Source organism: Poecilia mexicana, unplaced genomic scaffold (assembly GCF_051168715.1).
Source record: "Poecilia mexicana isolate PSO_F unplaced genomic scaffold, ASM5116871v1 scaffold_2, whole genome shotgun sequence".
Taxonomy (NCBI): Eukaryota; Metazoa; Chordata; class Actinopteri; order Cyprinodontiformes; family Poeciliidae; genus Poecilia; species Poecilia mexicana.
Window position 1 is genome coordinate 39,898,546 of NW_028263371.1, and position 14,155 is coordinate 39,912,700.

At 39.1% G+C, this 14,155-nt stretch overlaps 1 protein-coding gene across 2 annotated transcripts in view; it reads right to left on the reverse strand.

Annotated features, from left to right (window-relative positions):
* igsf3 (immunoglobulin superfamily, member 3) overlaps positions 1–14,155 on the reverse strand; it is a 107,008-nt gene that overhangs the window by 3,861 nt on the left and 88,992 nt on the right. For both annotated transcript variants that reach the window (XM_014990470.2, XM_014990469.2), the window contains exons 7-8: positions 5,213–5,623; positions 429–875 (exon numbers count right to left, since the gene is read on the reverse strand). In XM_014990470.2, coding sequence (XP_014845956.1) covers positions 429–875; positions 5,213–5,623 — 858 coding nt within the window. The remainder of the gene's footprint in view (positions 1–428; positions 876–5,212; positions 5,624–14,155) is intronic.

The following is a 14,155-nucleotide window of genomic DNA, read 5'->3' on the forward strand; positions in this document are numbered from 1 at the left end:
CCGATTTTTGAGCTTTCAATCATCCAAACCCTGGTCCAGTTGATCAAGCTGGAAAACGTTAAGACTTAACAACCCAAGAAGGTATCAGCCATGCAAAAGATTCAACTGGTTTATAAAAAATTAATATTTATGTGTTTTATGGTATTCGAATACAGCTAATTTGTTTTCTCTCTGACTGGTATTTGCTCACTAGATTGTTTTCAAATCAATTCTGAGGTAATTAGGAGATTTGCCCTCAATGTTAACTCTGCTTTTGATTAGCTGTTCAGAGGAATAACACAGACTGTGTAATTAACTACATTGTTTGAACTGCTTGTTTATAAATTTTCCTTCACCCTTTTCCCTGAATTAATCACCTACATTTTTTGCTTTTATCAGTGTCACAGACACACGCAGAGGCTCTGAGGATTTTGTTGCTAAGGACTCACCTTGCTGCAGTACATTGACGATGGTGACGCCAGAATTATTGGTGGCAAGACGATACCATTCATTGCGAGGGTTGAGGAGCCACTCCTCCACATGGCAATAGTAACGACCGGCGTCTGCTGGCCGGGCTCCGTGAATGGTCAGGCTGTACTGGTCAGAAGTAGTCCTCTCAAACTGAAAGCGGGAATTGGGCCCATTGTCGTCGGGGGGGCTGCAGTTTCCATTTCCAAAGATGGCGTCGTGGCCGATGGAAAACACACAGTCCCGCTTGTCGTCGTCTTCCCCCGGCTGGTCCTCGATGTCCTCGTCATCGGAGCGATCCACGTACCAGAATACAGAAAAGCGCGAGTCGGGAGACGACTGGCTGAAAATATTGCAGCCCAGCCGAATTGAGCTGGACTCCTCCACTGTCACGTTATTCTCAAGCTCATCAACACGCAGTTGAGGCTCTGCAGAAGTTCCCCAAGAGAGAAGGAACAAAGGAAGACAATTTATGTTAATAAAGGCACATATAGCTCAAACAGAGAAGGTGATTTACGTGAACTAATTCACAACTATCGGGCTAATTATGCAATGTTGTCAATTTGGCATTTCCAGAAGTGTTGCAAACGTGGATCCCGTTAAATTATACTGCAAAGCTAAGTTATTACAGTTATTAAAGCCAAAAGGGAAAGCTTCATATCATTTAGTTTAATTACAGAGTTATTGATGATGAGTACTTTGAGCTAATCAAAACCAAAAATAAAATGTCTTATAAATGACAATGCACTGCAGGGTATGCAGCATGGGATCCTTTTGCATTGATTGCTTCATCACAGGGCCGTGCCACATCTAGCGACCAATCGAGCACAGTGATACCATGTTTGGGCGTTTTGGCCATGAGTATAGGTGCCAGGTCCTGTCAGAAAAGAAAATCAGCTTCTTCATATGGCCCAGGCATCAGAGGAAAGAATAATATACCAGACAATCAAGTCGATAAAACACAGTGGACCCACAGCAGCAGATTTCATGCTTGAAGTCAAGGTGCTTGGATTATATTAATTTCCACTCTTTCTCCACGCTCTGGGAACTTGAATTTCATATTAAATTTAACATTTTCTTTCATCAGAAAAGTGGATTTTTGACCACTGAGCAAACAGTACAGTCTGTTTTCGTCTCAGCCCAGGTAAGAGGCTTCTGATGTCATTATCCGGTTTAGGTGAGGGTTGATACACGGAGCAACAGCTGCAGCCCAGATCCTGGATTTGGCTGTTGAAATACTAACGCCACACCTCGTTAAACTCCCCAAAACCTTTGCACCTTATTTTACTACACATTTCCCTTTCACTCAACTTTCTATTAATTAACTTGGACACAGCAGTCTGCGAAGCTTCTTCAGCAATTACCTTTTTTGTGGCATAACATTTTGTGAAGGGTATCAATAACTGTCTGCTGGACACCTGTCAAGTCAGCAGTCTCCATCATTATTGTGCTTGCCATAATATCATAGACTTTTATTTATAAGTATAGTTCTAATTTTCTGAAAAACTATATTTCGGGATTTTACTAGCTGTAAACCGTAATCGTCAAAATGAAAACACTTGACCTCAATTGTGTAATTAATCTATATAACAAAGCTATTTCATCTTTTGAACTGAATTATTCAAATAAATTAACTTTTCAATTGTTTTTTTTTATTTACTGAGATGGATGTATACAACAAGAAAAAAAAAACTTAAATTTTTAAATATTTACTTACAAAATAACAGAGATACAATAATTGCAGCCCTAAAATGAACCGATTTAAACATGTTAACATCATAAAATAGTCATTTCTGCATGTGTTACAGGAAGTGGAGAAACAAAAAGACAAAATTAAATCAGACTCACTATCCCTCCCTGCAGCGAGCACCAGTCTTTCCGCTTCCCAGCAGGGTTGGATCCAACCTCAAGGCTAGTTTGTCTGTCTGCATGGATGTGCTACAGCCCTTCAGGGGTGGTTCTATGACCCACTTCCCCAGCAATTTAGAAAAAATGGGGCAATAAAAACTTGGCTTTTAATGGTTCTCTCTCACACAATGTTTGGAACTGACTTCTTGTTAAACCAAAATGAGGTGCAGAAGGACAGCAGGGGTGGAAAAACTGCTAATTCCTGCAGCTTCAGAGGATGTTGTAACAATAAATTAAAACCCATCTCTCCCTTCAAAAGTTAAAATCTACAATAAATGGTTTTGTGTTACTGTAAGGCTACCATCCCGTTTTTACTTTTTTCTTCTCAAAATAATATGCTCAGCTCGAGCAACGTGTGAACGAATGAGTCCATACACAGAGTTGTAGATTCTGCTTCCCATACCTCCAGATTTCATTTATATGAGTGCTGCAGCAAAAAGAAATCTTCTAAGACTAGTGTTTGCTTACAGAGCATTTTACTAAGGAAGCATTTTCTTTACATTCTACTGAGCTGCTTTTTTGATCCTCCTATTTTAGTTATTTCCTTATCAGTGTTTTCTCGTTTTGACTTCTAAATAGATAAACGTGATAGAAAAAAAGGTTAGGGGGAAAAAGTCAGGGAAGACGGACCATTACTGAGGTTGTTCTGAAAACATCAGTCTACTGTTCAAATTCATTGTACTTCAATTAAGAAGTAAACCAAGTACCTATTCTATTAAATGGCTGTGGATTCTTGAGGAACAGTGCATTCACTACACGTTACTTTTTGCTTGTTACTTAACATGTAAGTAACAAGTGTTTACCAGTCATTAATTGGTTGTTTCATAAAATTGACACTACAATAAAACACATCTGAGTTTATCAGATGATTCACAATTCCACTTAACTACAGAAAACTAATTTATGCATCGTATTTCAGAAGATATTTGAAATTCTTTGCATACCACCGAAGGGTACCTGTAATTCTGACAGCTACTCGATGATAAATTCAGGAACAATGGGCCAAAAAGAGATATAACTTCTCTCAGAGAGATTAAGAGATACGAGCTGAATCATGCTCAAAATAACTCTGATGAGGTGGGATGTCACGGTGTGGGTGGAAGTAGATACATCATCACTTTAAATCACTATTTTTCAGTCCTGGACAAGTGGATTAGCTTGTCCATCAGTGACTGGGAGTTTTCTAATTTTTTTTTAATCTTCCTGAGCTCTGACTGGGGCAGATGTTAGGTTAAAGCCAATAAGGTGCAGAGCAGAACATGTTGGAGTCGGTTGAAAATCTGAGTGAAATAATTGCAACATTAAATAGGCCATTAATGTAGCACAATACTAAATATACTACATGTGCCAGAAACGTTTATCAGGAAAGAAGTTAATGTGAAATAAACCAAAGATCTCTCTCTGTTGTTAAATAGCGCTCTTATTGGTAGCGAACAAAATCTGTAAGCTAAAACGCTTTTCAGTCAGACTTTGACACTTTTTCTTTATACAGAAAACGAGTTCCAGCATTTACCACCTACAGTATCAGCTTGGCCTCTGTGTGCACATGTCAGTTTATGCTGATTAGTGAGGCAATTTACACAGTTTACATAAAGATGTGATTTGAAAGCAGTCCCTGAGATGCTGTTTCCACGAGTGGTGATGAGAAAAAAGACCCCTTCATCTTTCTGCTGCGGGCAGCCGCCATCTGCAAAGCTGTGAAAAGTTTTCTTCTGTGTTTTTTTTTTTTTTTTTTTTTTTTTTTGATGTCTGGCAAGTGACAAATTCAGCACTGTTATAACACTTAAGGAGATGATTGAGATTCAGTTCATTTCAACTTTTCTGTCCAAGGCTGTTTACTGTACAAGTGAAGTGATCATGTTGAGACAAAGCCATTTGTCTCATGGTGAGATGAATCAAGCCAACACCGCGCTGAAGGAGTGTCAGGCTAAAATGTGCCATTATTCCTAGCATACATGTTATGCTTTGTAGTTAATAAAAACATGAGCATTATTCGTTAGACTAGAGAATAATGATCAGATTGCATTGGGTCAAACTATGGAGGAGCAGAAACATGGGTTTGCATCGTATTCCTTTTGCAACACTGTTGCACCTTTTCACTTGATGCGGGCAGAAAATACGTTTTCCCAGGAAAAGAACAGAAAATCAGAAGAATGAAGTCACAGCTGAATGCACATCTCTTAAGACCGCAGAGTCACAGATGCACTTTCAACATTTGCTGTATTTATTTATTGAAAAGAAACATACACCTCATTATTTTTTCAGGGGTGCTGCAATCAAAATTTGACAAAGATCTAGCTGCATACTCAAAACCAAAACATCAAGAAATGTGAATGAAAGCAACTTTTAAGAACAAGAGCAAATGAAATTGATGGAAATGAGCTACCAAAGTCCACAATGCAAATGAAAGGAGATGACAAATAATGAATATGCAAACTGACAGATGTTCTAAGAATTATATATATAGATTTATAATATTAAAGATTTTATTGATTAATGATGAATGACAACTAATTCATCGTCTGACTGTGAACTCGATTTAGATTGCTTAGGTATAACTATGATTAGGAATAAACAATGAACATGAATTATTTGATTTTATTGCTCTTAACCAAAATTCTTAAAAAAGAGTGACTTGGCACAACAATTTTGATACTTTGCTATATTAAGTCTCTGCATACTGTCATGTGTAACCTGTGTCTTTGTTAATTCTACCTCTGCTTGGAACAAACATGATGGCGAGCCAGCCAGGTGTCAAACCTTGAATCTTCTGATCCTTGGAAATATTATCCATGGCAACACTGCTTCATTCACTCATTCAAACGACCTTGAACAAGAGGAGCACTTTTAGCCTCACCTGGTTGTTTGACAAGAACCCTGGTGTAGCCTGAGGTATCCCGGGAGAGTCGATACCAGGCTCCATCTGGGTCACTCAGCCACTCCTCCACCAGGCAGTAATATGTCCCAGAATCACTGCTCTCTGCCCTGTTCAGAGTCAGTGCGTAGAGGCGAGGTGAGAGCCTCTCTGCCTGGACCCGCCGTCTCAGTCTCTCCTCGTCTGCGTAGGCGCCGTATTCAAAGGCCCCTGTGCGTTCGATCCTCAGCAGGAGTTCATCGGTTTCTGACCCCGCTGCCCGTCTTATGTACCATAGCACAGCATGTTGGGAGTCCTGGCTGGTCTGGGAGGTGATCGAGCAATTGATCCTGACCCTGCTGTCCTCCTGGTACACCAGAGACTGGTTGTTCTTTTGCACCTTTAGCCTACTCTCTGCAAGGAAACAGAAAAAGCAGCGTTGAGGGGTGGAGAAGCCAAAGCCAACAGTCAACTCTCTGGTTATAAGGAATATGATCAGCAGTGACAGGTACACATTGAAATTTCTGTTTTGTGACAAATTACTTAAAATGCGGTGTATTTCTGGTGGCAGGAGGGCAGGAAATGACTGGCGATGCGTGGGCGAGTTCAAAAAGTTGACAAAGATAAAGACAGACAGTAAGAAGAGGTGAAGTGAAAGGAGAGGGAAATGCCAAACAAGTCAAAGTCAGGGGGATGGGAAGTCTGTTGAAGACGCAGACCAGAGAAAGAGACAAGGGCGGTAGATTGTAAGGAAAGATATTATTAGATAGGAAACAAGACAAAAGCAGGGCAGGAGGTCCTGTCAGTCTGCCAGAAAGAAAACGAAGAAGCAATGCATCTATAAAGTCAAGCAGGAGGGAGAGAGCAGGACGAGAGGAGAGGGAGACGACAGAGAGGTGTGACCAAAATGCCAGGAGGAAGCTGCATTTTTTCTGCGTGCTGTGACAGGATTGGTTACACTGACATCGGTTGCGGGATAGGATTAGCTGCAGGTACATCAGGTGTGACCGCCATGAGAGCCCCACTGTCAAATGCTCAGGGGGGAGAGGATTAGTTGAAAGCGTACAGAACACACAGAAGTGCACAAACACATACGTTCACACAGATACACACACACACACACATGCATACACACATCCTTGACACAAGACGTAGCAATAGAAGAAGGAGAAAATTAAGAGAAATTTTAAACAATATCTGGCTTATGATTCTAAGGCGAAATTATTTTCACCAGCTGTGCTTAGGTTTTGATTTTGTGACAGAAATTTTAAAAAAGTTCTTGAGGAGATGTTGGAAAAACAACCAAAATTAAAACATGAAACTTAATTTAAGTAGTGAATTGAATAATTGCAATAACCCAGATGTAAACTACCATGAGAACTTAATTAAATAAAGATGATCATATTTTTTAATCTTTACTTTGTGTAAAGCGAATAGGATTTAAAAAATACAAATATGATGACCTCCTTGAACTGATACAGAGTAACTTCAATACTGCGATAGGAAAGCATTGTAATTTAGTACTTTTGTCAAATCAGACAGCTGAGAAAAAGTTGTCTGCTGTCTGAAAAGAACTTCTAGATTTTAGAGCTCACACAGACACAAAACAGGCGCAGAAAAAAGAACACCTATCTTTAGAGCTAAAATATTATTTCTGCTACAACCACTGAAACAGACCTGAAATAGCACATTATTTGCATAAACATAAGTGGGAATGGGTAAATGTCTTACAGTCATCAGACTGTAAGACTGGCTGGTATTTTTTTTTTTTGTTCATGCAATGCATGGATTTGAGGTTTAAAGGTAAAATAAATAAAATTATACACCTTATTAGGAATTTATTGATAGATTATTATAAAGCAGTGGATAAATATCAAATGGAAGGAAAATAATAAGGAGGTTTTAGGTTTTCTTATGAAAGAAGAAGTGTGGCATGTGTTTGCATCCATTCCCACCACATCAGCACCTTTTTCCGCAGGTTTTTTTTATGGTATGTTCATACCAGCTGTTCAGTTATAAAAACTGAGTTTCTGCTCTTTCTTCTAAAAAAAAAACAAAAAAAAAAAAAAAACTGAAAATATGTAGACAGCATAAGTGAACATCAATCTCCAGGTCTTTACAACAATTCAGAGTTTCTGTCTGGACCTTTATAAGATCATACCAACACATCAGTATACTTTGATTTAAATCCTTCCATTGTAGCTCGGTCTGTATGTTTATGGTTGTTGTCCTGATCCAAGGTAAACCTCCATCCCAGCCTAAACTCTTCTGCCACAGCTAACATGTTTTCTTCCAGTTCTCTTTGTCTATTATTTTTCATTAACTCTGACCTGCTAAACAAACTCTGACCTGCTAAACAAAAGCTCCCACAGTGTGACACTGCTAATCTTGTTTAAATGTAGTGTTGAAGGATATGTTCACTGTTAGCATTCCACCAAACACAACATTTTGCATGAGCAGACGCCAGACTAGTGTGCCATGGCTCAGATGTTTGCCACGTGATCTGTGACTAACTGTGGCATACAGCCCTCTCTCAGCAATGGCTTTACCTTGATCCTCTTCCATAAAGGCTGAATTTATGATATGTGATATATCTCTCTGTACTATGTCCAGTGGTATCACAAATCTCTTGGCTGCTTCTCCAAACTCTTTCAGTTTCAGATGATGGACTGAACAGTATGCTCAAAGATTATCAGACCTGGGGATGATGTTTTAAAAACTAAAACTATTTTCCTACAACCACAAAAGTCAACTTTCAGTTGTGTTGGTTGGTCTTTATGCAGCTGCTTATTTAGCAATGTTATCCAACAAACCTTAGAGGCCTTCACAAAACAGCTGTATTTATAGTGTAAATACATTTTACACCGGTATATGTCGTATATAGTAATTAGATTACTTCTGATCAACTTGTGGTGAATGTCAGTAACGGAGATCAGGTTTAAGGGAGCTACATAGGAAGCTACTTTGAAAACTCTGTATCGACATTCCTTCACGTCACAGTCATGAACTACTTTGTGTTGGTCTATTTAAAGTCCCGGTAACAAGATGTGAAAAAGTTCAAAAGGTCTGAATACTTTTGAAAGTCACTCTAAATGCTTTGCTTGTTTTGCTACCTAATAGTTTCTCAGCTCCTTCTGCTGTAGTCCATGCAGGGTTTCGGCTATAACAGGCCGGCTGATCGACTGCCTACGGTCACAGCCATCTGCTGAGAAAACCTCATCTTTATCCACAGATTGGTGAGTGTGGTCGACTGACTCCTGTTTGTAGTGCTCCTCGTATATATATGTATGTATATATATATATATATATATGCATAGTGATAAATATTGCACAATTTTGGGTGCATTTAAAAGACACATGGTTACGAGGCATTGCCAGACCACCCTGTTGTGCAGCAGTATTTCAAGCTAGCATCTCAAATTACTCATCATCACCATTGCATCTCTACCCACCAGATTCAAGAAGCTGAAAACATCTCCATCTGGAAAATGTAGCACCCCGTGGAATCCTGGCAACCATTTCCCTCTTCTTTTTCCAGGAGAATTACCTCCGAACCTCCTGAAGTGAAAGCATGCAGAATGGGATTGGCACGAGACAAAGCAACGCTCTGCCGTTCCCATTTGAAGTTTGAATCCACAGCCAGGAGAGAAACTGGGGGCTGAAAGCCTGTTGCCGTGCACGAGTGTTTAAAAGAAATTCCCTTTCTAATCTAAAATAAGCAAATTACTTAAGCCTTATTAGGTGGCATCATGAGCTATTAAAAGTTATTATTACCAAGGACTCACTCAAGCACAGACTGATGGGACAAACTGAACGGAGAAACAATGAGCCAGTAAGCCAAGAGGAGACATAAAAGGGGAAGGAATGCTTTCCGTTTTATGCTCCAAAATGACTTCGGAGTCTCGGGTCCCTGCTGAATCCCACTGCTGTGAAAGCAGCTTCACAGAACAGCCTGTCAAATCTGGTGACATGTGTCCTTTTCCACAGAGAATGAAGTTTTTCCTATCAACTACAGTAGAGCCCATCAGCCCCTTACAAAAATGCAACTGTTGACAGGAGCAGCAATAACTCAGTTTGAAGCTAGTATAAATCCAAGTAAAGACTAGCTCTTCGTTATGATGAAGATGCTCCTAAAGAGCAAAATTAGCTCTGTTTTTGAAGGTCATCATGGCAGTCAATATCTGTTTCAGGTTCCATTGCGTGCATTGATGACTGTGCTGCTGTAGCATCCACAAAGTGACATCAATCCAATATCAACAGTGCTTGCTTTAACATCTAAAAGGTAGTTCCTGTGCGAGTCAAGCTTAATTAGACACATACGATGTTTGAAATGTACAAGCTTTGATACCTTTCAAGAAAACATTTTTTGTTTAAACTTTATCCTTGAGAATAATGGTTCAGAGCCTCCAGAATTGTTCACCTACTGTTTCCAGGGTAACCGTGAGTCTTAGATCAACCATTGCGAAGTAAGTTTGAGGAACTCACAGATTTCTTCCTCCAGCAGTAGAGAGGGAAGGCACAATTACCCAAGGTTAGAATTCAGATAGCATACGACAATTAAATATATACTTTTTATGTTACACAAAGCTGTTCACAAGTATGTTTTGAACAAGTCTCAAGTGTCTAATGACTAAAATTAGATTCACAGTGGAGGATAAATATGGGCTAAATAATAACATTGCATTCCAGTTGGTTAAATTTTAAAGCATGCAGTGTTTTGTACATATCACATCAATATTTAACAATTCTCTTTGTTTTCTGAATTTTTTTTTTTAACATGCAAAGAAGCTGTTTTGCATGTAAACAGACTTAAATATTCGTTTCCTGGCAGATATTAGTTTGTTTTGTTTAAGGCTTACAGTTCCACCCAATTCCTTTTTTTTTCTACCAAGGATTGTAGCACAACACTAGCAAAAAACACATTCTCTGCAAGTTCCAGCAGAAAACAAGTTTTCACAAGACTATCACCATTTATGCTCTAAAGTACGTGTTTAACGTCCATGTCATTATGTTTGTTTTAAAATAAACACGTTTTCATCAAAGACCATGATGCATTTACACAAGTTCTTAGTTTTGATGCATTTAATCAGTGGTGATATAAACAGTTTATAGACAATATGAAAATGCTGCTGCTTGTTATCTGTTACCCTCTAATGAAGCTAAAGTTAGCCTCTGGGAATTTTCCATCTGTGCTAAGCTAAAGGGCTATTTCACAGTTTTTAATGAGCTTGATGTGCCTTTGATCATCTTTCATTAAAAATCTAAAATAACAACACCAGACTGGTCAGACCTGAACCAGGTAACTACACTGAACAGAGATGATTTAAATCACAAATATTTATGAAACCTTTGTAACCTTTGGAATAAGACAAGCATAAAAACCACAATATATGGATAAGTCAAACCTGGACTAAGTTACCCAACACTGACAACACTGATTATAGATTATTTAAAACAAACTGTGATTTTTGAAACCCTTTTTTTTTTTTTAAATCCAATCTTAGCAAATGATTATGTACCTTCATCCTGTGAGCAGGATGTGTCATTATATCACTACCTAATTCATAAACTTAAAATACATCAGCTTCCTTTGATGGATTATGGGATGATTTAAGATGCAAAACATGTCATTATCCAACAACATTCCAGCTGCTTTTTGAGCTTGTTCCACAAACTTCCCAAACCTCTAATTGCTCGCTGAAGCTCGTCCTCACCCTGTTTTTATGTGTGCCTAATTGGTCCAGTGTAATGGCCGCAGAAAACAGCATGGCTGAAAACAAAGCCGTCCGTATTCCTCCTACAGAAGGAAAGAGCCACGGCAGATGCAAGCAATCATCTGCATTTGTTTGTCTGTGTGAAAGATTGCTTCAAAAGTAGCTGGTGAAATTTCGCACAACTGCTCTGCAAGGTGTGGCATCAACTGCAGAACAAAAACCAGATAGTTTCTTTGAAACTGAGAGACACAGTGTTCCCTGAATGCCTCTGTAAAAGCTTTATTTTATTTATTTATTTTTTTTATCAGAGGACTTGCACAAAATCTATAAATAACAATCCTGTCCGACTGTACCCAAACCTCAGGCTTATTGTTTACGAAGCCCAGTTGATGGAAAACAAGTCGGAGTCCTGGGGATGAAGAGGTGTTCTACGGTGCCACTTCAGAGCACACCAGTCACAGCTTTTACACTCTCACTCACACTTGTAACAAAATTTTAGGTTAACTTCAAAGGAGCTGTAAAACTTCCTGGCTGAGTGTTCAGAGGAGGATGTGGCCCGAAATGGTAAATCAAAGGCTGTGCTATCCTTTACTGTTTCCCAGGGAGGGGGGGAAAAAAGAAAAAAGAAAAAAAAGATTCATTTTATGTTTCTGTTCTGTGATGCCGCTACCGTTGAAATCTTTTAAAACAGGACAGGCTGTGGGTCTCACTTAAGCCTCTCATCTTTTGCCCCCATCACAGCCTGTCACTCTTGTCTAATCAGCCCTGCATAAATATTCAGGAGACTAACCTGTGGGTTCATGACTATTAACGAGGCCTAAATGAAGCGCGAACGTCAGAAATATGGTTCAGCGCTTCTAGTTTAATATGTCCTGAAACACCACGGAGCTGAAAATCCATCCACCGGGCAACAAATCTACTTTCATGTTTTCAATTTAAAAGATGAAATGACGTGAAGAACAAAGACGTGAATTAAAGAAAAGAAGAAAAAAAAACTGACAAGTTTTTCTAAAGAGGCAAAAATAAACAAAAAGTTATTCAAAAGCAAAAAGCAATGGGACAAGACCGAAGGTTTCAGTCACACCCTGATCCTCCAAGAGGACAGTTCACGTTGGCTTGGCGCTTACCCGCCGCAACTTCACACAATAAAACAAACAAACAAACAAACAAACAAACAAACAAAAAAGAGACACAATGACCTTACTGAACTTCTGAAACAGGAGGAGTACAGGGCAGGGCAGGCCGAACGAACGTCGGAAGTAATGAAAGACAGAGTTTCCTCTGAATGAAAAGTGGCTTCCTTTGGAGAGCTTGAAGTGTAATTTCTATGCTAATGACTGTGATGTATCTATGATCCCATTGTGTCAGAAGGATATTACCACGACTCATCGCCGGCTGAGTTAAATATGGATATCTAGAGGCCTTTTTCACTAAAAGGCCCCTTTTTGAGGCACCTCTGGTCATTCACAGACCACCAATCAAACTGCTCATGTCCTGTTTTGATGCCTATTAGACAAAGAACCACAGGAGATGCATAGCATGAAAAGTGTGTCAAAGGTCTTCTTTGTGTCATTCTGTTTTTGAAGGAATAATTCTGGATTGATTTCGTGTTACGATCCTTAAGTGACTGACTATATCGAACGCTTCAAATGCAAGCACATCTTTTTACCATTTGTAAAATAATTCACCTTATCTTCTCCATCTGGCCATAACACATGGTTGCTCACACTGAACCTGGTTGTGTACGAAGTTCCTCCATGTTAAAATGAGGCGGTTCATCTCCGGAGCCACCTGCTGCACTGTTGATAAGGATGAGTCATTGCTGAAATCTCAACGACGTCCAATCAGCCTTTTTACTTATGGGTATAATATGATCTGCTGAATTTGATGCTATTGTAGTATAATTTAAATTTATTGGCCTGTATGTAATTGGATCTTAATCCTGTACAAAGCTTTGTTGAAAGGACATGTAAAAGAAGCTGCCATCTGTCTTTGCAAGTTATAAATCCACTTGAGAAATAAAATGTAAGAAGTAATCCTCATAATGTCTGAGTCAAACTAAAAAGCTGTTAAACTTGATCAAATTTAATGAAAAATGCCCTTTTTCTTGTGTGTAGTCTAAAATCTTAACAAATAGACCTAAGAAATCCCCCCCACCCCTCACAAACATTTTTTATGCACTTTGCAAAAGGGATCATCTCCTTTGAACATTTTAAAGTAGTAGTCTGTTAATGCATATTAAAAAAAAGAGATAATTTAAAATTGTTTTGCAATTAAAATTGGGAAAGTATGGTGTACATTAATCCCCCATCAACCTGATACCCTGAAATAAAATTCAGTGCAAAGAAAACCCATAAGAAATTACCCCTTATTACATGGAGTCCATCTATACACAGTTCAACCTCAGTTTAACTGCAGCTGTTTGATAACACCTCAAAGGTTTGATAGAGAATGTCAGTGAACAAACTAACCAAATAACGGCAGAGATGTGAAGAATAACAAGTTTAAAAGAAAGTTAGGTCAAAACACCAACCCAAGCGTTGAACTTCTCAATGACCACTGTTCAATCCATTGTCTGAAAATAGAAAGAGTATGAAACAACGGCAAAACTACCAAGAAATGATCATCCACTTACACTGAAAGTCCAGGCACAGAAAGCATTCACAAGAATGCAACCAAGAGGCGTATAGTGTCTCAGGAAGAACTGTGGAGGCGCTCTGATGAGGTGGGAACATCTGCTGGACGATTAGTGATGCATTCAACAAATATGACCTTTATGGAAGAGTGCCAAGACAAAAGGCATAGCTAAAAAGCAACAAGAAGTCATGTTTCCGGTTCACCAAAAGCTACGTAAACATTACAACAAGCATACAGGAGATGAAACGCTGGTCAGATATGACCAAAATGTGACTCTGTTTGTGGTGGAAATCCAACCCTGGACATGAACAACACGTCCTTCCCACCGTGATACGGTGGTAGCAGACGAGGGGATGCTGTTCTTCAGCAGGAATGGAGAAGCTGGTCAGAGTTGGTGGTGACAAAATGGAAACCCTAAAAGATGAATTACATTACTGCCAAAGGGGGTGGAGTACAAATGCACTTTACTTTTTTTTTTTTTTTTATCTTTTTTATTTTTGTCTGCCAGTCTAACTGTTAGGATAAAGCTGGACGGCAGACGTAGAAGGAGTGGGCAAGAGGGAATTTTGCAGGGAAACTCTGGGAGACCCATGAC